Source organism: Antedon bifida, chromosome 6 (assembly GCF_963402885.1).
Source record: "Antedon bifida chromosome 6, ecAntBifi1.1, whole genome shotgun sequence".
NCBI lineage: Eukaryota > Metazoa > Echinodermata > Crinoidea > Comatulida > Antedonidae > Antedon > Antedon bifida.
In genome coordinates this window covers 14,617,335-14,639,675 of record NC_136231.1, presented here as the reverse complement: position 1 = coordinate 14,639,675, position 22,341 = coordinate 14,617,335, and the positions used below count along the sequence as shown (strand labels likewise).

The 22,341-nt window shown below is 33.5% G+C and overlaps 2 protein-coding genes across 2 annotated transcripts in view; one reads left to right on the top strand and one right to left on the bottom strand.

Annotated features, from left to right (window-relative positions):
• Positions 1-22,341, bottom strand: part of LOC144845435 (choline transporter-like protein 1) — a 135,488-nt gene that overhangs the window by 54,666 nt on the left and 58,481 nt on the right. The gene's annotated exons all lie outside the window — the stretch shown is intronic.
• LOC144845407 (KICSTOR complex protein SZT2-like) overlaps positions 1-22,341 on the top strand; it is a 48,923-nt gene that overhangs the window by 7,235 nt on the left and 19,347 nt on the right. Inside the window, exons 10-40 of the mRNA XM_078702708.1 lie at positions 1,649-1,697; positions 2,119-2,276; positions 3,242-3,470; positions 3,927-4,085; positions 4,432-4,497; positions 4,824-4,874; positions 5,394-5,549; positions 6,126-6,243; positions 7,106-7,311; positions 8,072-8,323; positions 8,442-8,520; positions 8,888-9,357; positions 10,333-10,498; positions 10,648-10,891; positions 11,154-12,079; positions 12,232-12,350; positions 12,492-12,726; positions 13,054-13,162; positions 13,825-14,076; positions 14,221-14,452; positions 15,329-15,410; positions 16,132-16,317; positions 16,457-17,768; positions 18,177-18,324; positions 19,552-19,648; positions 20,007-20,121; positions 20,340-20,492; positions 20,718-20,817; positions 21,193-21,272; positions 21,445-21,512; positions 21,965-22,058. Of these exons, the coding sequence (XP_078558834.1) occupies positions 1,649-1,697; positions 2,119-2,276; positions 3,242-3,470; positions 3,927-4,085; positions 4,432-4,497; positions 4,824-4,874; positions 5,394-5,549; positions 6,126-6,243; positions 7,106-7,311; positions 8,072-8,323; positions 8,442-8,520; positions 8,888-9,357; positions 10,333-10,498; positions 10,648-10,891; positions 11,154-12,079; positions 12,232-12,350; positions 12,492-12,726; positions 13,054-13,162; positions 13,825-14,076; positions 14,221-14,452; positions 15,329-15,410; positions 16,132-16,317; positions 16,457-17,768; positions 18,177-18,324; positions 19,552-19,648; positions 20,007-20,121; positions 20,340-20,492; positions 20,718-20,817; positions 21,193-21,272; positions 21,445-21,512; positions 21,965-22,058 (6,711 nt within the window). The remainder of the gene's footprint in view (positions 1-1,648; positions 1,698-2,118; positions 2,277-3,241; positions 3,471-3,926; positions 4,086-4,431; positions 4,498-4,823; positions 4,875-5,393; positions 5,550-6,125; positions 6,244-7,105; positions 7,312-8,071; positions 8,324-8,441; positions 8,521-8,887; positions 9,358-10,332; positions 10,499-10,647; positions 10,892-11,153; positions 12,080-12,231; positions 12,351-12,491; positions 12,727-13,053; positions 13,163-13,824; positions 14,077-14,220; positions 14,453-15,328; positions 15,411-16,131; positions 16,318-16,456; positions 17,769-18,176; positions 18,325-19,551; positions 19,649-20,006; positions 20,122-20,339; positions 20,493-20,717; positions 20,818-21,192; positions 21,273-21,444; positions 21,513-21,964; positions 22,059-22,341) is intronic.

The following is a 22,341-nucleotide window of genomic DNA, read 5'->3' as shown; positions in this document are numbered from 1 at the left end:
ACTCATTTCAAAAGTAATGTCCTAAAAAGTGTTTTTTTTATATATTGTTATTTGCTTTATTGCTGTCAAATTCTAGCTGAGATATGTAGCGATATGTGATTCTCAAAATGTATGATTATGAATTTTTTACAAAAATGTAAACTTCTTTAAAAAATAATTAGGTAAGCTAGGTAGGTAATAACAGATAGGCAATATATTGTTTAATGTCCTTTTACAGAACACAGTTTTGGGGTTTTTAGCACTAATCTATTCCAGAAAAAAAAAAAAAAATTCGCCAGCAAGATTGTATTATTCTTTGTTAATCTTCTAATAAAAATAGTAGTCTAGTAAAAAATGCTTTTGTCTTCTTGTAATAGTTTTTATTTTTAAACCATGGCCTTTTTTTGCTTTAACTTGCTTTCATGCCACAAAAGAACAATAAATAAAAGTAAAAGCTTTTTTAAAAATCCATTATAGTCACTTTAATAAAGTCAGTTGATTTATCATATGATAAACTCATTTTATCAACTGAATAAATCTGTCATTACATTATTCTTATTTATTTATTTTTATTTTATGTATATTTAGGCACATGTGGCTAATGATTACCAATATTAAATGAATCACTGTCCTATCAGATAAGTGTTAATCCCCCTGAACAGGGGAAATTTTTTTAACCAGTTCAACCGGGTAACCCCCTACTCGTCTAAAATCTGTGCACACGAACAAACTGTGTACACTAGACCTATGGTTTCAATTTGCCTAGAATTATGTGTAAATAAATTGGAATTTACAAGGTGTGGATTATTTATTTTCTGTACTTTATGTCTAGTATTAAAGCCCTCTAGTTTTTAAGCCCTGTCTATACTATTAAACTTGTTTGTCAAAAAGTGATGTACCCAAATATGGTAGTGATATGCCCAAATATGGTAGTTATATGACATCATGTCCATATATGGGCACATCACATTTTTTTTTGGTCACACAAAGTTTGATAGTGTAGACAGAGCTCATTGTAGATCATTTAGTAGCAAATTGTAGTACTGTATACTTTGTTGTCCTTCAACATTAAAATCTCACAATAGCAAAAAAAGTTATTCTTTCAAACTGTAAAATAAAAAAGTAGTGTAATTACTCAAAAATGTTCAACATGTAATAGAAGGATAAATTGTTCTTTTCTTGTTTTACATTATATACAATATTTATTCGAATAAACACCCTGAATGAAACGTTTATTGATCAGGAGGGTTTTTTGAGGGAGACGTTTAATTTTTTAGTGTAATATGATAACATATTATATAATCAAATAAATACCCCCAAGATATGAAAAAAAAACAACACAATTAATATCAAATTAATATCAAGAAGTGATAAATTACAGTATGGTATCAATGATATCAAAATGTCAATTAATGAATTCTATTATAAATAGAAATGTGTTGTAATACAATATTGTGTATATATGCATGTGACAGGGCATATTTTCTAGGAAATGAATAAACACCCCTTATTTAAGGATGGCATTTTGAGGTTGGGGGTTGGGGTTTGTTGTGGGAGGATGTATTTGAGGGAGGCGTTTATTCAAAGCGGTGTGTATTCAAATATTAATGCGGTACATTTTCACATTTTCTTTCCTCAACATTACTTTTAAATTTTATTTTGTCAAAAGGTCGTCAATTTGAAATTCTGTCTTCAGATGGTGGGTGGCATTCTGAAGGGTTAGTAAAAGTTATTATTTATAAATGATGAATAGTAAAGGTGATGTTGATTCTAGTAGGAAGCTTAAGATTTGACATATTGTGTTGTGTTTGTCGACCTAGAATATGTCAAATCAGTATCAGAGTGAGGAAGCTCATGAAGTGAAGAAATTCAAAACCTGTTTACACTATCAAACTTTATGTGACAAAAAAATGTGATGTGCCCATATTTGGACATGATGATGTCGTATTTACTACCATATTTGGGCACATCAAACTTTTTTTGTCAAACTAGTTTGATATTGTAGACATAGCTTAACACACACATAGTGGTATTGATGATGATTGTTGGTGATGATGATGCTGGTGTTATTTTAGCCTTGGTATCTCTTTATCAAATTTTATTATTTAGTTCTTTCTTGTTCAACATTTTTTTTGTCAGAACTCTTCCTCCATTTGCTCGTGATAAGAAAGGAATGTGTGTGATTCCTTTGATGAAAAAGCGACATCAAGAGAAAACCTTACATACAGACATCATGCACGTTATGTCACTGCGTCTTCGAGAAGGATTCACAATTAAAGATGTTACTTTTTCTAAAAGTAAGATTTCCAAACCCTCTTTTAAGACACCCCTATTTAATGAAACAAATGAGGGAAATCTATGTTTTAACACTATCATCACAAACAATCCCTATTAAGGGGGACACAAAATCTATGTTTTAACACTATCATTACAAGCAATCTCTATTAAGTAGGACACAAAATCTATGTTTTAATACTACAATCACAAGCAACCCATATACAGAGGACACTCTATTAAAGGGACATCCCTATTCAGGGAACACCTCTATTCAGGGGACACTTCTATCCAGGAGACACTTCTATTCAGGGTACACCCTAATTCAGGGGTCACCTTTATTCAGCCTATTAAGAGAAAACTTTTTTGAATTTATTTAATATTTCTTTATTCTGAAATACACTTTCAATACAATGTACTGATTTCCAAAGTGCTTCAGTTCTTAACTACATAAATGTAAACAAAATACAGTATATAAATGGACAAAAGAAAATATAAAATTAAACCTAAAATTATCAAAATCAAATTAACACAATTAAAGTAAGCACATTTAAAGGTAAAAACAGAAACAAACAAGATAAAAGAAGTTTTAATCATTGAGCATTAATTAGATTTAGTTTTAATTAAAATTAAAGTCTTAAAATTTGTGATTTGAAAGTTGAATGTATGAGGTTTTACTGTATTAATTAATTAAACTATGTATTTGAATAAAAGTATAAATGAAAATTTCTTGAAGATAAAATTATGCTCTCGTAATGATGCTTTGATCAATCACTACTGTATAGGTGTCATTTTGTGGCGTCAATGTTGATTTTAATTATAATCTGCTATAATTAGTAAATTTTGTTTTCTCTCTTTTTTTTGTGGCGTCAATGTTTATTTTAATTATAATCTGCTATAATTAGTACATTTTTTTTCCTCTTTTTTTTGTGGCGTCAATGTTGATTTTAATTAATCTACTATAATTAGTACATTTTTTTTCACTTAGATGAGAAACAGATTGAAGTTAGGCTTGCTTTGCCATGGCGACACAACGATAGAATTGAATACACGGCAAAATCAGCATGGCCACTAGATTCTACTCATCCTTTGACCCAGATTGAGATTATGATTGAAGGCAGTTATGAGTTCTTACATGACCTAACGTGTCAAATTAAACCAAGCAAACCAACATATCGAATGCTTGTTATTAAGAAGTTCTGGCAAGCTCTTCGTAGGTGGGTAATTTACATACGATAGACGTATTATAAAAATAGTGCAACTACATGACAGGTTCTTCAAAGTGGACGCAATATATCTGTTCAAAAATGTTATTTAGTATATAAAATGATATCATAACCATGTGATGTGCCCAAATATGGTAGTGATATGACATCATTGTGTCTATATATGGGCACATCAAATTTTGTTGTCACATAAAGTTTGATAGTGCAGACAGAGCTTTGGCAACTTATCTCATTTCTATGAACTTTGAACTTGAGATTTATCTTTAATAACTTTAAGGTTTCCTACTTATAGGAGGGAACACAAACAGCACACATACAATACCTGAAAATCATACTAAATTAGTGATAACTACTGATCGAGATAATACAGAAGTTGTTGTTAAACAATATCTAAACTCGGAATTCTTTCAAGCAAAATTAAATTACAAGTTGTTTTTTTTGCTGCAGTGTGAATGAAACTGATCAATTACTGGAGCATCTACAGTCGTTTGCAAGCAATGCAATTTTCTATACAGTACCCGAGAGAACAAAAGAAGGAATGCCATTGTTATATATGCCACCTGGTTCTGATACACCTGTATTATCACAAGATTTGGGACACTCAAAGTAAGGGGAAATCAGAGTGTATGTGTATTATTGAAGAATAATCAAATAAAATCAACAAATATATAAAATAGGACCAAAATAAGTTATTGGATTTGATAAAACATTTTTTTCATGGTAATGACAATGGTTATGTTGAATCAAGGCAATCTAACAATACGATACTGAGCTACGACAAATACCAACAGTACTGTACTATGTACATATTCTCCGCGATGTGCGGTGCATGTTAAGGGGCGTGGAACTGATTGTGTCTCAGCCACAGATAAATCCTTTGATCTCCGGAGCTCAGCATCCTGTTTGATTTCCTTGGTTTAATAGAGTAATATATATATTTTTCAACTTTCAGAGATTCAAGATCCAGACAGTTTGCTGATTTTTGGAAGCGTATCTCCCTAATGGATCCAAAAAAGTGGTAGGTATTTCAAGTATACTGAACAACAGTAAGGTTTGAAATCTGCACCTAATTCTTGACTTTGAACAACAAAAATATATACTAGAATATATAATAATTATCACAACAGGAAAAGAACATTAATTTTAAACTGCCCGGTGATGTACTTTAATTTAATTAATTAATTTGAAACGATAAGATGAGGAAATCTGTGAGAATGTGAAAAATGTCCCCCAACCGAGATTTTAATCCAGAAATGTCCTAACCATTAGACCACTGGGGCTTTCAATTCATGGTTTGATTGACTATTATATGCGATTATTTTGATAATTGATTTTTGTGTTTAGGCAAAGGTGGTTTCACACACATCGAATTGGCATGGTATTGACTCATGATATGTAAGTATCTATGTGATTAGTTTCATTTTATGGGATTCTTTAATGATTTGATTGCATTCACATTGATAGATGATCTTAAAGTGAACACATTACACAGTTTCTTATTCATTTTCAAAGAGTACTACTTTGCACACAGCAATAGATCAACCAAAAAATGTACATAAATTACATGTCTTCTGACCCTCCTGAGTTGAGTTGCAGAAGGTTTAGTCAGGGGGCACCACAAACAACAGTCATAATATCAGCAACGGGTCAAGACAATCCTTGGCATAAGTAACTCGTGGAGGAGAATAGTTCAGTGTGAATTAGAGTATCCAGTGCATTTTTCAGAGAGTTAAGTTAATCACTGTGTCGGGCTAACAACCGTTCAATCACTTTTGAAATCACAAGATGGGACAAAAGTGAATTATGTAACTAAAACTTAACTTCTGACTCTTAGAAAATTAGAAAATCTAAAGCTTTTATGGTATATAGTAGCCCCACAAAATTAGCCAAGTACTATATTTGATTCCTTTTCAGGCCTTTGCCAAAACATCTACATTATGGAAATCACAATGGAAGGTTTAACAATGTTCAAAGTAGGTTAGCTCAGAGTGCTGTCAACCAACTGCTTCGAACATGGAGCACATTTGTACTGTTAGAAAACCACAGTTACATTAAACTCATGTACAAAGAGTAAGTTCTTTGATGTTTTATTCTTTTAACTTAATTTTCTTTTTCTAAAGTTAGTGATTGAATCTATAAAGTCTGAATTCTCTTTTCATTGTTTAAAGGTGTATTTTCCCCCAAAAGCATGAATAAAGCCATTTCGCAGTTTTAATCAAGTTAAATATAAAAAAAATTAAAAAATAATGTTTTTACTTATAAAAAGACAAAATAAACAGTTAAATTCAACCAAAAATCCATTGAATTCCTGTCAGTTTGACTATCTTTTGCTTTACATTACAGCTTTTCAGGTAAATATTTCTTTTTCAGATCCAATTTTTGGTCAAAGTGAATAACTGTACTGTATTTTTGAAAAGGCCAACAGAGTTTCCCCATGGGGATAATAAAGCTTTAATTGAATTGAATTGAATTGAATTGAACTATTGTGTGACTGTAAAATGGCATATTAAAATAAATATAATAATAATTTTTTCATCTTCAACTTCATTTTCTTTAATTCTAAAATTAATTGAATCTATAAAGTTTATTTCTGTGTACTATTCATTAATAATAATACATTTATATATTTATTTTTGTTATGATCAGTGGTGATGAGAAGAACCCTCCATATTCTTTCTATATCATTCGTATTCTTTCTAAACCTCCTTGTATGGTGCTAAGACTGGCTTTCCTTGGTGGAACATCTGGACATGTGAGAAACCAGGTAAGCTAGTTGGAACTGAGTTTGAATAGTGTTTTTTTTTTATAATTAATTCAAAAATTCAAGAGAGTACAATATGTACCAATTATGATGTATAATTTAATCAATCAATCAGTCAATCAAAATAACATTTATTTTCTTCATTCCTTAAAAAACATATTTCTTACAAAATACAGAAAAAATGAAGGAGGCACTGTTTTCAAAAAGCAGAGCTTGTGCCTACAGAAAATATAATATGCAAAGATATCATTTCAAAACAATTTATAAAATGTCTAGGTTGAGGAGCCAGAAAGGGGTTACCTGTGCCCTCTAGCAAACTATGCCAATATTGTTTTTTTGCTTCCTTATATCAATACAAATCAATTTTTTGCTGTTGGCCGAAAAAAAATTGGGATGCTTGGTCTGTACAGGGGCCAAAAGGTCAATATGCTAAAAATTAAGACTTTGCGTAACTTGGTAACTACTGGGTGTATTGGAATATTTTTTGTGCCAAACTACTATTTATCTTCACTCTAATGGACAACTTTTGCCAAAAGTGGATGGAAACCCCTTTTCTGACCACTGGTCAAGAAATTGGCCCTGCTTTTTTAAAACAGTGCCTCCCAGTGGGTTAACTGATATTCATGGGCCCTCTTTAATAAAACTACATTTCAACAATTAACAATAACAAGCAATTATCATAAACATTAAATTAGGAATATAATTAGAAGAATAGCGATGATAATATAATTGTTTTTGAGATTCACAAACATATACTCTGTACTTTTAAAAGTGAATGTATTAATTGAAGTTTCTTCTATTAATTGAGGTGCACTGTATTGATATTTCCTTCAAAACATATTTCATTCCAAATTCTTTCTTAAAGATCATGAAAAACTTGAAAAGCCGACTGGTGAAGTTAGAATTGCCTCAAAGAGCGTCGTCTCTGTTGAGCAAAACAGTTGCTGTTGGAACATCCAGCAGACACAGACGAGTATCTGGAAACACAGACACAAAGGAGCAACAAAAGCAATCCAAAGCAAACCCTTGTGTAGTTCTTATATCAAAACCAACAGAAATCATACTCATAAGGTAGATTTTTATACTCATTTTCAGTAAATAAATTGATGAATACTAAAAGGGCGTGTGTCAAAGTGTGTTGAACGTTGAATTACTGATTGTGAGATCGGGAGTCCAATACTCGTTGCATTTCTTGTATCTAATCCTTAGGCAAGACACTTTACTTACATTTGCCTCTCTCCACCCAGGTGTACTAGTGGGTACCTGGTAAGGTCAAAACATAACTGCGCTAAGGCTGCATTATGGGAGTATGTTTCCATTCGTGTTTGATTGAAAAATGATCAGGATTGTGAAGCGCTTAGAGGCTTTGTGTATGAACCGCTATATAAGGATGTTTTTTAAAACTACAGGCTTACTTGAGAGTTTAATTTCTACTTGCAAGCATGTAGCCAGGAATTTTATAAGAGGGTTAGGCTATTTAGTCTATTTACCATCACTTGTGCTGCTAGTCTCCAAGGTGATAAACACTTCAGCAATAGGGGGGTTACAGTGTTTGATTGTTGCATTTTCAACCAAGAAAAAATGCTTTTTAAGAAATGACATACTAGATATTAACCATTCTGTGTCATGTTTTTTTCCATGCAAGAAACAAATATAAATTAGACTGTATTAAAAAACAATGCAATTTGTAAACTTTATTTTAATTATATTCATTTCTGTGTTTTTTAATAAACCCTCTTTTATTGGAAATGTATATAATCAATTTTCTTATGAAAGTTTTCTGTCTTTTAAATTGAAGTTTCATTATTTTATATTGTAAAATGAATTGCAGATATGAGTGGATACCACATGATTTCTTCAACATGGAAGCCTCTATGTCTGTGACAGCTAGTAGCCTACCAACAATATCCTCTCATCGTTCTCACCACCAACAACACAGTCATCCGCACTCACCACCAAGGAGCCTGAATCGACTAGCTTGTTACTTTCATCATCGACGCTGGATATGGGAAGTACAGAAGGATGAGAACACACCACAAGTCTCTGAGCAGGCCATGTCTACCATCTTAACAACTTTGCGAGAGTATGTATTTTCCATTCATATATCATTGGTATTTTTATTTAATAAGAAATACATATAAAATCACTGATTTATAAAATTTAGCAGCAGAAAAACTTTTCTATTTTTATTTTTTTGTTAGAATCAGATTAAAGGAAGGATTTCATTTTGCTTATTCTAATGTGGGAATTATTAGCCTTGTTATTGAGTTAAAAATGAAAGTAAGTTATTTAAATATTTGTTTACATGTCTAAGCGCAATATTGACAGAATAGCTCTACAAAAAGTCATAGTCTGTTTACACTATCAAACTAGTTTGACAAAAAAAGTGTGATGAGCCCAAATATGGTAGTGATATTCCCAAATATGGTAGTGATATGACATCATCATGTCCATATGGGTACATCACATTTTTATGTCACATAAAGTTTGATAGTGAAGACAGATCTTAATTCAAAGATTTATTAGTTAATACTCACTGAAAATACTATTCTACTACAGAGTAGTACTTATGTTTTTATCGATTAATCACTAAAACAACAGTACCATTCTTTCAAATGTTTTAAGATATTTTATCATATTATCACAGGAATCGTCTGCAGCTGTATTATGCGAAGATGAGCTTGACTTAGTGAAATCACGGTCTGTCACACTGACAGAAAAGCTTTTTGAACGAGATCCTGGAACAAAAGAAAGCCAACAGAAAGCAACTAAATTGGCTTTAGAGAAACAATTGGAGCTAAGCCAACTAGAGGATTCTAACCATACTTTACAAATGAAAGATTTGAAACAAGCAGACCTATCTCCCAGTGTCCTATCAAAAGATGCTAACTCGGAGAGGCAGACCTCCTCTGAGAATATTTCTACTCCTAAAAGGGGTTCTTTCTCTGAAACAAGCTCAACCTCAAAGAGATCATCAATTTCTGAAAAGGGTTCTATAGAAGACAAACAATGCAACGATGAGGATCAACTTGAGGATGATAAACTAGATAATTTCCCATGTCTTTTACAGTATGTTATCTTTCCAGTTCATCATGCTTCAAGGCACAACTCATTTTGGTAAGTAACTGTATAGTGGCTCAAAAACCTATTATAGTATGTTATCTATCCAGTTTATAACACCTCATTTTAGTAGGTAACTGTATAGTGGCTCAAAAACCTATTATAGTATGTTATCTATCCATTTTATAACACGTCATTTTAGTAAGTAGCTGTATAGTGGCTCTAAAACCTATTATAGTATGTTATCTATCCAGTTTATAAAAAATCATTTTGGTAAGTAACTGTATATTGGCTCTAAAACCTATTATAGTATGTTATCTATCCAGTTTATAACACTTCATTTTGGTAAGTAACTGGGTATTGGCTCTAAAACCTATTATAGTATGTTATCTATCCAGTTTATAACACCTCATTTTGGTAAGTAACTGTATATTGGCTCTAAAACCTATTATAGTATGTTATCTATCCAGTTTATAACACCTCATTTTGGTAAGTAACTGGGTATTGGCTCTAAAACCTATTATAGTATGTTATCTATCCAGTTTATAACACCTCATTTTGGTAAGTAACTGTATATTGGCTCTAAAACCTATTATAGTATGTTATCTATCCAGTTTATAACACCTCATTTTGGTAAGTAACTCCAAAATATGTTATCTAACTTAATTTTTCTTGGCCAAACAGAAGAATAGTAGAGTAAAGTTATTGAAATATGATTTTGATAACGTCTGGCGCAGTGTGTTGGACACCACTGATCGTGAGATCGTGAGTTCGAATTCATTGCTTGTATCCTAGGCAAGAAACTTTACTTACATTTGCTGCGCTGCATCCAGGTGTACCTGGTAAGACCCAAAACACAATTGTGCAGATTACTAGCGGCATTATGGGACTATGTTTCCATACGTGTTTGATAAAAATAAATGACCAGGGTAATGTGAAGCGCTTAGAAACCTTGTGCTATATAATAACGAATATTATTATTATTTAGAATAATTCTTTTTGTTTTTTAACAATTTTTCTTCTTGATTTCAGTGCTGGTGTAGACGAGAATGCTGAATTAGAGTTCCAGCCTGCAGAGGAGGATAGTATGCTTCAGTTGGTAACAGAATGTTGGATTGAACCACAAAGTGGAATTGTTCAGGCAACTGACAATCACAAGTACCTGCAGGATTTGGCCTATGATGAAGTTCTTAATCAAGTAAGTTTCTTATGTGCACTTTAAATAACCTAGTACATCTTTTGAGACAAATAGGGGGTTACCCCGGTGTACCAGCTTTTCACCGAATATTGTGTTTCAAATCCTAGCCATCTACTATGAAATATTTATTTTATCAATATTTTGTACAGATTTTTCCCAATGATAAAGAAGTGATATCAACATTCTTATCATATGAGTCTCTAAAAGCCAGATGCGGCAGAAATGAAGATTACAACTCCAATCAACCAGAGTTTACCAGAGCTGGCCATCAAACTAATACAAACTTAGGCCTAGAAGATGGTTCTATTCAATTTGTACCATTTGATGTAGACCTTGTGAAAATCATATCTAGAAGCCAACAAGCGAGAATGTTGTTTCCAACATTTATTGAAGGTACGTCAATTTTGATGTGGTTTCCTCACTTTCATTATAGGCCTACAAAATTGTTGTTTGCATGTCCAAGCCTGACTGACACAACATTCTAGGAAAATATTTAGAATGTAGTATTACTAAACTGCTCTAGCATTTACGTACTACATAAAAATAAATAAATTTCACATAGAAAGAATGTGAGTAAACTTTGTCTCCTACAGCATCTGAACCCAAAATCCAAAGACTTGCTATTGTAATGCTCTGTTTTTGTTTATGTTTCTAGTTAACAAAAGGAAACCGGCTCCAAATGAAATGATCAAGATGTCAACAAATGAAATATACTTTAGAGAAATTATCAATTCATTTACACATGAATCTGCCTCTCATACAAAATTAATGTTGTCTAGTAGGGAGTGTGTACAATTACTAGAACATCTAGAAAGCAGACAGAGAACAAAAATGTCAGCAGAATCACCAGATGAATCAGTTGACATGTCTGAACTATCAAATCTGGCAAGCAAACTGTTAAAGATCTCGAGCTCTGAAACTGAACAGATGTCTGATTCTGTGGTGCCACAAATGGTTTGTTGTTTGTACAGTATGGAAGGACGGTTAATCTTGACCATCATGCCCGCATCATACAAAGATCTGGTCAAACTAAATCATCTTCAAGGAGTATTATTAAAAGAGTCCTCTACAAAAGATAAAGTGACTTCAGTGGAAGTGTCTCAAATTCTAGAAGACAATGCAGGACCTGATGCAGAGAATGTTGCAAGAGCAGGTGAACCGTATGATCCAGATGATGATGTCTTTGATCCCCCTACATCAGACTCTCTACCATTACCTATATTCGTGTATAACTGCCATCGGCATGAACTTCGTCAACAACTACTTGGTGAACCAAAAAGCAACAAATTTAAAGATATTTTTGAAGATTTAACATTTAATACGCAAGACAACTCCACTGGTACTACAAACACCCCCACCAGTTTGCAACCAGAATTTGATAACTATCGTAGAAAATTAACAGACTTTGTTCATCAAAGTTTTGTTATTAGTGTTTTTCAAAGCCTACGAATGCAACAGTATGTTCATAAGGATGATGTACAGGCAGCAGTGGATTCCTTCTGTGAGGAGTCACTTCATCAGGTTGATTTGACAGACTTTGTGAAAGCTGTATGTGGTCATGTCATGGACTTTAATAGAAAGGTAATACACTACCAAAATTGATTGGAAAACAAGAAATTAAAATCAAGTTGTTTGTTTTTTAATATTCAGAGTGACACTTCTATTTTTATTTTGGTATGGAAAGTACAGCAAAGAATATAATTTTTATACTTAATATTTTATTTCTTTAAAAGATGAACAATGAACAGGGCAATACAGAGAGACTGCCATCTGTCATCCGGTTTGCCAATCCAGTTCTAAAGAGCAAAAAGAGGACCAGTGTTACTGATGGTCTTTTGTTTTCAACTCAAAGGTTAGTCATATTTTGTTGACAAATTTCTGATCTAAAGTTTCCCATAACACTCTTGTTGCTCTATGTTTAAATGAGTTTGAAAACTGAACCAAATTGCAATTTTACTTTACCCCAGTTAATAAAATATGTATTATTTTACAGCATTGACTTAGTCTCACAAGAAATCGATAGAGATATTGAGTACAAGAAGAAGAGGGAATCTTACTCGTTTCCAGTGTCTGATCTTAAGTCGAATGAAGCCTGTGAAATAAGCCAAGGTATACATGAAAATATCAAGGGCAAGTTCAAGGAGATACTTTCAAACAGGTTCAAACCGGTTCCATCCAATCCTGACTTCTGGTTTTTTTGCACACCTGTAATGGATGATGATTCTGAAGTAAGTATGGAAAGTAGAAGTGAAGCTGGAGCTTGGTGATTAAATTATTCGCCTTCTAATATAAAGGTCCAGGTTTCAATCCCGAACTATCTTTCTACTCCACTTCCTAAGACTCAATTGAGAGTGATATGAGTTATCCATCCTGTAATTGCTTTTTGTTTACAGTTTGATGAGATAAAAAAGAATTCATATGAGCAGAGTGTAAAATTCTGAAACGAAAAAAAGTATTATTCCAATGCCTATGTGTTGGTTATATTGTGACAATGATATTTTGAATGTTTATTCTATCACAACATGCAAATAGCCTCTTATTTCTAATTTCAACAGTTTAGTATAGACTTTGAAACAGAAGATGGTGAAAATGATGGTGCCTGTTCTGTCCCATTATCACCACACATGCTGGCAAGTGCCTCAGGGAGTCCCAGTGGATCGACTAGTTAGTAGATCTTATTTTCTTCTTCTTCTTTCTCATTCAGTCTCTGTCCCAGTTGCCCAGTTGTAGACGAACAAACGATTGTCTTCCAGTGTGATGGCATAAAGAGACTGTAATTTGGTGGTCCATAGAGAAAAAGAATTACCATTATATACACATTTATTTATTTATTTAAATTTGATTTGCAATACTTTAAAATAGAGATTATAAAGATCCATAACAATATCCTTAATAATAATAATATACTTTATTTTCACACGGAAACACTTGAATCACCCAAGGGTGTTTTTCATCAAGGCCGTGCAAGGCCATACATAAGTACTGAAAATTAATTAACAAAACGAATAAAAAAGGAAAATGAACATAAAGGTAAAGTAAGCCCTGCTAGATACCAACTCGGTATTTTTAAACAATGTTTTAAAGATAACAATTAAAACAAGATTTATGTAGTTAAACTTAATTAAAAAATATTTACATTAGAAATACATTTACGATTATCCGGAAGGTTATTTCAAAGCTTACTGCCATGTAATGATAGACTGTTTTTTCTTATATTCAGTTATTGCTTTTAGGAATATTAAAATTTCTACTATTTGCTTCTCTAGTGTTATAGTTATTTTCTGTGATATCCTTGGCTTTACTATGGTAATTGAATTCTGTTTCAGATATGGAAGGTGGCACTTCATTTGTGTCAGAAGACACAACACCTAGTGATTACATTATGGACGCATTCAAATTCAAACAGTCACTTACTAATTCTGACTTAACTCATGATAAGTACGCAAGTTCAAACGAAAGTGTAATGGGAAGTGTTATAGAGAGCCACACACCACTTTTCATGCACTTGACATGCTCAGTAAAAATGAGGTCATATAGAGGTAACTTGGAAACTATAGCAAGTATTCCCACATGTTTAGGTGAGTTTATCTTTTTTGTGCTTATAGCATTAATATACAACAAACATTGAACAAGTAAGATATTATTTGGAATGATAGGTTGTGATGACTGCAACAGCAACAATAGGTCTGTATTATTTAATAAAGAAATGGATTCATTTACAGGTGAATTAATTGCGTGTTTAGAGGATGAAGTTGACAGCATTGACCTTTCTGACATGTCAGTCACGTTGGACATAATCTGCTTGACCCTGCCACCGTTGGGTGAGTGGGATGAAGGTGTACATCATGATAGAAGACGATACACGTCGTTATGTGAGTCTACACCACCAAGCTCTCCACCTCCTTTAGATCCTAAAGGCTCTGGAGTTTATTCTATCACAACCTCAGAGGCAGAGTAGGTATTATTGGTTGTAATTGTATGTTTTAAGAATAGTATTTAGGCCTTCACTTGTGCATATTAATGTGCTTTGCAGAATTCTTACCCATGACCCCATGATAGTGAGTGAGTGGCCGAGCGAGTGAGTGAGTGGCCGAGCTGTTAAGACAGTGGAACCGTAATCACGTAGCCATAACATCGGCAGGGGTTCGAGGCTCACTCACTCCATGGTTCTGGTGGTAGAACGAGTCTTCTCGGATAAGGACTATAAACCGTAGGTCCAGTGTACACAACTTGCTCGTGTGCACTTTAAAGAACCTAGTACATCTTTCGAGACGAGTAGGGGGTTACCCCGGTGTATTAGTACATCACAGCCACTGATCACCAACTGGGCCCTCTGGGAGATCAGTCTTTGACTGAAGAGGTCACCCAGTATAAAGATAAAACAAACAAACACTAGAATGGTATTCCTGTACTATATTCTGTATTATATAATAAATTCCTGTCATTTCATTGGACGATTTTGGGTTACATGCCCTATCAATCACTCCACAAAGCATGGTGTATATTGAATTACTATCAAAAGGTTGAAGACCGAAACTGTGCGTGGCCTCTCGTAACAACAAGAACATCTTGAAGCCTGTCTAGGCCTACATTTCAATCTGAATGAAATGACAAGAATCTACTTGGATGTTATATAAAACAAATTATGAATGTTTTTACATTCGTGCTATGGTAAAAATAATTGTCATCTTTCACCTCTTTAAATTGTTTATACCATCACACTCATAAACATTCATTATTTATATACAATTACATTAGAAAAAACATCTGATTCTTTGACAATAAAACTTGTTTAAAAATTGTCAATTTAGTTTTTCTATTCTTATTCAGCTTTGGTGTGATGTCTTCAGGAGATCCCTTACTATGTCTTCCAGAAGCTGAACAAGCTGCCATTAAGGAAACTGAAGAACAGGTATTCAATATATAAAGTCTTCCTGAAAATAAAGATAAAAGGAATAAATCTGATTCATAAAAATCAATATCATGCTTCAGTTGTGGTAGAACAATATCTAGCCAACCTGTTTTTCTGTATATCAAAAGGGTATTTTGTTGTTTAATATCGTCACAAAGGGATCCAAAACCTCATAGAGTGCATTTTCACATGCATTCCTACTTATACAGTAGAGAACAGGAAATAAATTTAAATTGTCTTTAAAGGGCATTCATATGTCATATTACAGTATGGAATATCTCCCACAAGTCTTTTTAGGTTTATAACTCTAAAATTCTGTAAATGTGGAATAACCAGCGACTTACTGCCTACTGGGCTGAATTGCACATAGGTGTGGATGACACATACCACACATTTCTTCTCCCCTAAGAGTCCCTTCATGTCGAGTGCTGTCCCCAAACAGTGCCCATTTGTTTGTCCACAACGACAGGGTAGCCCCCTACTCTTCCACAAGATGTACTGGGTTCTTTAAAGTGCACACCAGCAGATGTGTACACTGGAGCTCCAGTTTGAAGTCCTTATCCCAGAAGACTTGGTCTTGAACCTGTGCCGATTGTATAGCTATAGTTGGCCACTGCCTTAACCGCTTGGCCACTTGACTCGACAGTTCAGGAAGTCTTCTTATTTAGTTTAGTGTTCTATTATGATAATAGTAATGTAAAAAGAAGTAATTATCTTGTAGATAAAATGGCTTCTTCAGGATGAAATAGCATCAGCAAAAAGGAGCATCTACCCAGTTACCTTGAACACTCTAGACATGGTAGCAAAGCACATCAACAATTCAACTGGCAAGCCAAGTTGTGTTGCTAAAGACTTTCCACTGAAGTTTGTCTTTGGACATGAGCATAGTCTTAAGAAATTCACTAAGGTAAAGTATTGTAATAATGAACTTTGGCGGAACTATGCATGTAATAGTTATATATTTATAACCTTATAATGACTACACTACACAACAAAAAAAATAATTATTACAGTATCTTTTGATTAAATTTTTTATTTTCATTTAGGAATTTGAGAATATTGAACTTAAAGCTTATCAGCTTACAAAGGTTCAAGATTTCTATTACCTTACTTGGAATAATGAAGAAATTGAAAAGAAACGGAAAATAGAAGAAGAAAAGCAATTGAAGTTGAAACTAGATATTACAGATGCCTTAAATAATTTGGGAAAAGCTGAAGCAGAAAGACCATCAGAAGAACATGATAATGATGCAGAAACCAAATGTGGAGAAGATCCTCCTGTATCAATTATATTTACTCCTCCTTCGCCGAAAAAGTTACCAAAAACTCTGAAAGAACGGAATCGTGATCGGAAAATGATAGAAAGTGTGTCAGATTCTGATGAAGATGAGGTTACACCAAGAGTAGATCATTTGTTTTCTATTGACAGTCACTCAAAACCAGAAGCATATAATTTAGAGAAAGATAAAGATGCCAAAAGAGACGATTCTCAACTGGATGTTGATGCAAATGAAGAAGGAGATGAATCTATCCAGCAGGGATCTCCTGCAGGTTTGGAAAATACTGATGAACAACCGCGTAATGCTGACGATAACATTTCTAGAAGCAGCGGGAGTTCAATACAAGTTCTTCCTGAAGATTATGATTTGGAGAGAACATCGTCTGTTGATGGTGAATGCTCTGTTGTTGATGAACTTGTGACCTCTTTAGAAGAAGCTAAGATTGACAATGAAATGGTAAGAGAAAGTGGAATGAGATCAAGAGATTCTAGTATTGTTGTTCTGAATGAGTTTGTGGATAACTTCATCAATGAAGAAGCGAATGAAGAAGGTGGAAGCACAGTTCAAGGGGATGAAGAAGAGAGTGATAATAAGAAAACCGAGGAAATGAGTGATTATGAAGAAAAAGAAGAGAATGGAAGTAATGATGATGAGGAAGAAGTTATTACTGCAAGACAAACAAGTAGAAGCTCAACAGGAAGTACTATTACATCCTGTGGAGCATCAAACGAGTCTGCCACGGAGACATCATCCAAGGTTATTAGTGAAATCAAAGAGTCAAATCTCCCACCTACTATAATTTCTGATGAGATTATTGATAAGAATGATACTAAGAAAGATGAAATAGAAGAAGGAGATGGATTGGTAGAACCAATAGTGGCAGATAGATTGAAGTTGGACAAAGGTTCTTCAACTTCAACTTACAATACCCCAACACCAGGATCAGGATCAGACTCGCCAATATTTTTGTTCAATAGTAAGTTTTCACAGAAGAACTACTCAGCCTTTTCAAGTGAAACTCCAAGCTCTCAGATTAGCTACACCAGTCAGGAAGATACAAGTTGGGATGAAGAAAAAGGTAACACATTCTACAATTACTCAATTAAATAAATTGCTGTAAATTAGGTCTTTGTGCAAATATTTACACTAGGTTGGCAACATGGCAGCAATAGGCAACTTTCTATTTGTGATGACCTATGTCTGTCATCAACCAAAACTGAATGAATTGACATTGACATGACATAACTTGTTCCCAAATCAAAGGTTCCCTAATGTTTTTGTAGTATGCAGAACATGCTCCACTGTTTCTTATTTTTTATTTTATTCATTTTGCATGCCGGTTGAGAGTCTCAAAAGCAGGAAACCCACTGTCGCCTAAAGGAGGTGCAGCTCCCTACGACAAACCAACAAATACAATACACAGTACAAAGCTTTCAAAACAAAACTTTCTGTAATTAATTTACAATTTAATTGTAATTTTGATTAGGTTATGATGCAGATTCCAGTGGTGATGAGGAGGGTGAGATGGAGGATTCATACCATTCAAGTGTTGATGTAAATATTCTCAAAATACCTGATTTCTGGCTTATTGCCAAAATAGAAGTCGACAAAGTAAATGTTTATTTTCATACTGGGTAAGTTATTACCATATTTTACTATATTACATAGCCTATGTAAATACGTGAACGTGATTGGTTGAAACTGCGTCACATGACTACCGCTGCGAGGATCGTAAATCGTATATATCCTCGAGAACGATGATATTGACCGATTAATTTTCGCGTAATTATCGTGTCTCCTGTCATTAAACATATACATTCTCGAGTTCGATGATATTGACTGTGTAATTTTCGTGTGGCAACACTCGCGTTTGCCGATAAATAAACAAAAGTCATATACTGGATTTGAACTCGGGTGGAATTGTCACTCCATCGCAAGACAACGCTTCCACCGTGGCGCCACGCAGCTTGCTTGAAGAAATTATTCATCTAAACTATTTAAACTATGCAAACATAGCGCCCTCATTTGTTATTAGTCCTCCCTAAATGTGATGAAACACCGTTTGTGATTGGTCAATACTCACGGTAGTAACCTAGTAACTAGTACGCGCTGAACATCCGGAGATTCGGCTCCTCGCGAGAGAAGACGATGAATTGTTTATTCGGCCTACCTGATTATAATATTATTATTAATAGGCTTATTGATGGAAATTCTTCTGTTAATTTAAACGACCTAGGCCTAAGTGAATATTTTATTGCCAAGGAATCATTAATTAGTAATTATCTGTATATTATTCTTCGCAAGGTAAGGTGTCTTTCTAGGCAGGAGGCTTGTTTACATACAATACAAATACTATAGAATAGGAGGCCTAGCCTAGCTTCACCCAACCCAGCAGACTTGTTCTTGGCTATATAATATAACAGATATCGCCTTTTATATCGGTAAAATATAAGATTTAACATCCCCTCGGGATGATATTATGTTCTCAGGGAATTATATATCCCTCAGCTGCCGCTTCGGGATATATATATTCCCTCGAACATAATATCATTCCCTCGGGGATGTCAAATCTTATATTTCACCTCTAAGCAGGCAATATCTGTATAATAGTAATATGTTTTCGTATTTACAGCACATTCCGTCTTCCTATTAATACCATTTAGTGTAGTTTTTCTTTTACAATATTTAGATGCCTAATTCTAGTCTTAATTACTTTACTGCAGTAGAATAATTTTGACATAATCACAATTTGTTTTCATATTTGCAGCACATTTCCATCCTATAAAGTAACTTTTCTTTTGAGAACTTTTCTTTTTTTTATTTAAATGTATTATTATAGTCTTGGATGGTTTTGTTTTCAGAATTTCTCAAGAAGAGGATACAAGGTATAAAGAACAGTTTGATGTTGTCATGAAATTGATTGGTTGCATTGAAAATACATGCCGAATTGTGAACCAGGTATACCAAAGTTCAAATTTAGGTTCGATTCTACTGTATGTTTGAATTCCATGAGAACCCTACCTGTATAGAATCTACAATATGAACACCCCTCGAAAAGAAAATGGAATTGTCCAGGTGCCGTACACATGCAATCGTTCTCGTATTAATAATAATAATGTGTGTGAAATTATGTGTGTGAAATTATTTATTTGAAATTATAAGAATCATGATACGTTTACTGGAACTGAAACAGATAGGATACCCGGGTTATGAGTGAACTAGAGACTTTGAAATGGTTCTCGTCAATGTAAATGCTTCTTTTACCGTTTTCATATTATATATGAACATACAAACTTCAAGTTTGTTCATTTTTTAGAGTCTTCTTTTATTGGATCTAAATGAAACCAGACTATGTCATACACTGCTGGTACCTCAAAGTGATGAGGATATTTTTGAACATGACAAGAGAAGTAGATCAGAAATAGATGAGGGTTAGTATAAACATTACAAACAACTTTTGTTTCTTCTGTATATCAAACATGCTCCATTTCTTTGTAATTTTAATTAAATCTTTCAACTGTGACGTGACACAGTGCCATGATGTGTTGTGTGCGTTATAAAGAGGAAACCTCAAAGGTTTGCGGAACGCTGCCATAATGGATACTCCTTCAAAATCCTGTTTGTTATTTTATTCTACTTGTATAATTAGATGACATAGAAGATCCAGTTTTAAAGAAGAAAGGATATTTAGCAGCATCAATGTCTTTTGAACCTGGAATTTTTGCTTGCAAAGAAGTTTTCTCCATTAACATCCCAATACATCCAAGGTTGAAATCAACAGCTAGTGAAAGCACATCTAAGGGTAATAGAACATCATTATTAATTATGAATTTAATCTTAATTAGGCTATAGTATTCATCCTCAATCGGATTAGGTCCTCCATAAACCCACGGCAGCCACAATGAGTGTAAATAAGCCAGACCGACAGTTTTAAGTTCTTATCCAAGAAGACCTGTTTTACAGAGATTAATCAGGGCATCATTAATTAATCATGATTTATTTTGTGCTTTCATATAATAACCATTAGGTCTTCTTCAAGTTATAAACACGCTGTCAGCATTTTCTGTTAATAATCGAAGGAATATGTTTGTGTATAAAGATAAATCAGGTGGTGTTTTCTACTTAAGGTATGTACTTTATTTCCGTTTTCATAGGATGGTACCTTTTTTTAAAATCTGTTCTTTGTTCTGTTTGTACTCTCAAATTTAATTATTATTTTAGAAGATATCTATACATTTCTTTACACAACATGACATATAAACACCATTTTTTATTGTCTATTTTTTAAAGTCATTGTAGAAGATTATGAAATCGTTCAGCTGTGACTAATTTCTATTAGTGATGTCATCAGTTCATTTTATTATTTGACCAACAAGCAATACAAGTGCCAAGTTTGATAAAAATGAAAGTAAAAAGTCAGTCCCATATAACAATGGGGTGTGACATCATGAGTTTAAAACCCAATAAAATCACTCTATAATTGAGAATTGTTTATTTCACAGACTTTCAGAGACTAGCATATGGTCGCAAGGAGCAAACTCGCCTATTGATAGTTTTATTCGTACTGCTGATGATCGACCAGGTAAACTTGAAATGAGCTTTCTACAACCAGATCCTGTCTTATACCTTCTATTTTCTTTTTTCATCTTTCAGACATAAAAGAATAATTATGCATTTTAGTAAATACTTTAGAACTATTTTTGTAAGCTAAAATTGTATGTACCTGTATTAATTTACATTTCATATATCAACAGCATCAAGAACCCCGTCTTTATCGTCATTGCCAACGGTAGATGTTACAGATGATACTAGTAGTCTGTTGGTAAGCAATTTCACTTAACACTAACAAAACCAGTACATGATTGATGACTCTCAATTTTTATTTAGTTTACCCTTTATTGTTCATTGTTCACATGGAATGTATTGTCAGATATAGATAATAATAATATAATAATAATATTTGTTTTTATATAGCACTTGTTGCACAGTGCTTCTAAGCACTTCACATTATTACCGCATTCATTTTTTGTTGATCAAACACGTATGGAAAAATACTCCCAAAATGCAGCTAGTAATCAGCGCAAAGTTGTGTCTTGATCTAACCGGGTACCCATTTATACATCTGGGTGGAGAAAGGCAAACATAAGTAAAGTATCTTGCCTAAGGATAATAGCAATGTGGCGAGAGTTGGATTCGAAACACGAGCTCACGATCAGTAGTCCCACGTCCAACACACTGCGCCACAAATCAAAGATTGATGTTGTTAACTTTCAGACTACAAAAACTGACTCAAGCATTGGAAGTTATGGATCAAGCAATACCAATCAACATATGGTTCATGTTGCCATATATGGTATCACAGAAGCTAGTAAGTATAAATTAATGTTAAAGAATACGATTTGAACTAATAATTATAACAAAATAACAAGAACAATAACAAGAACAACAACAACAAAAACACCAAGAACAACAACAGGAACAACAACAACAATAACAACAACAATACCAACAACGACAAGAACAACAACAACACCAAGAACAACAACAAGAACAACAACAATACCAACAACAATACCAACAACAATAACAACAACAACAACAATAACAATAATGATAGTCTTATTTAGCATCTAATACAAAATTTCTAAGCA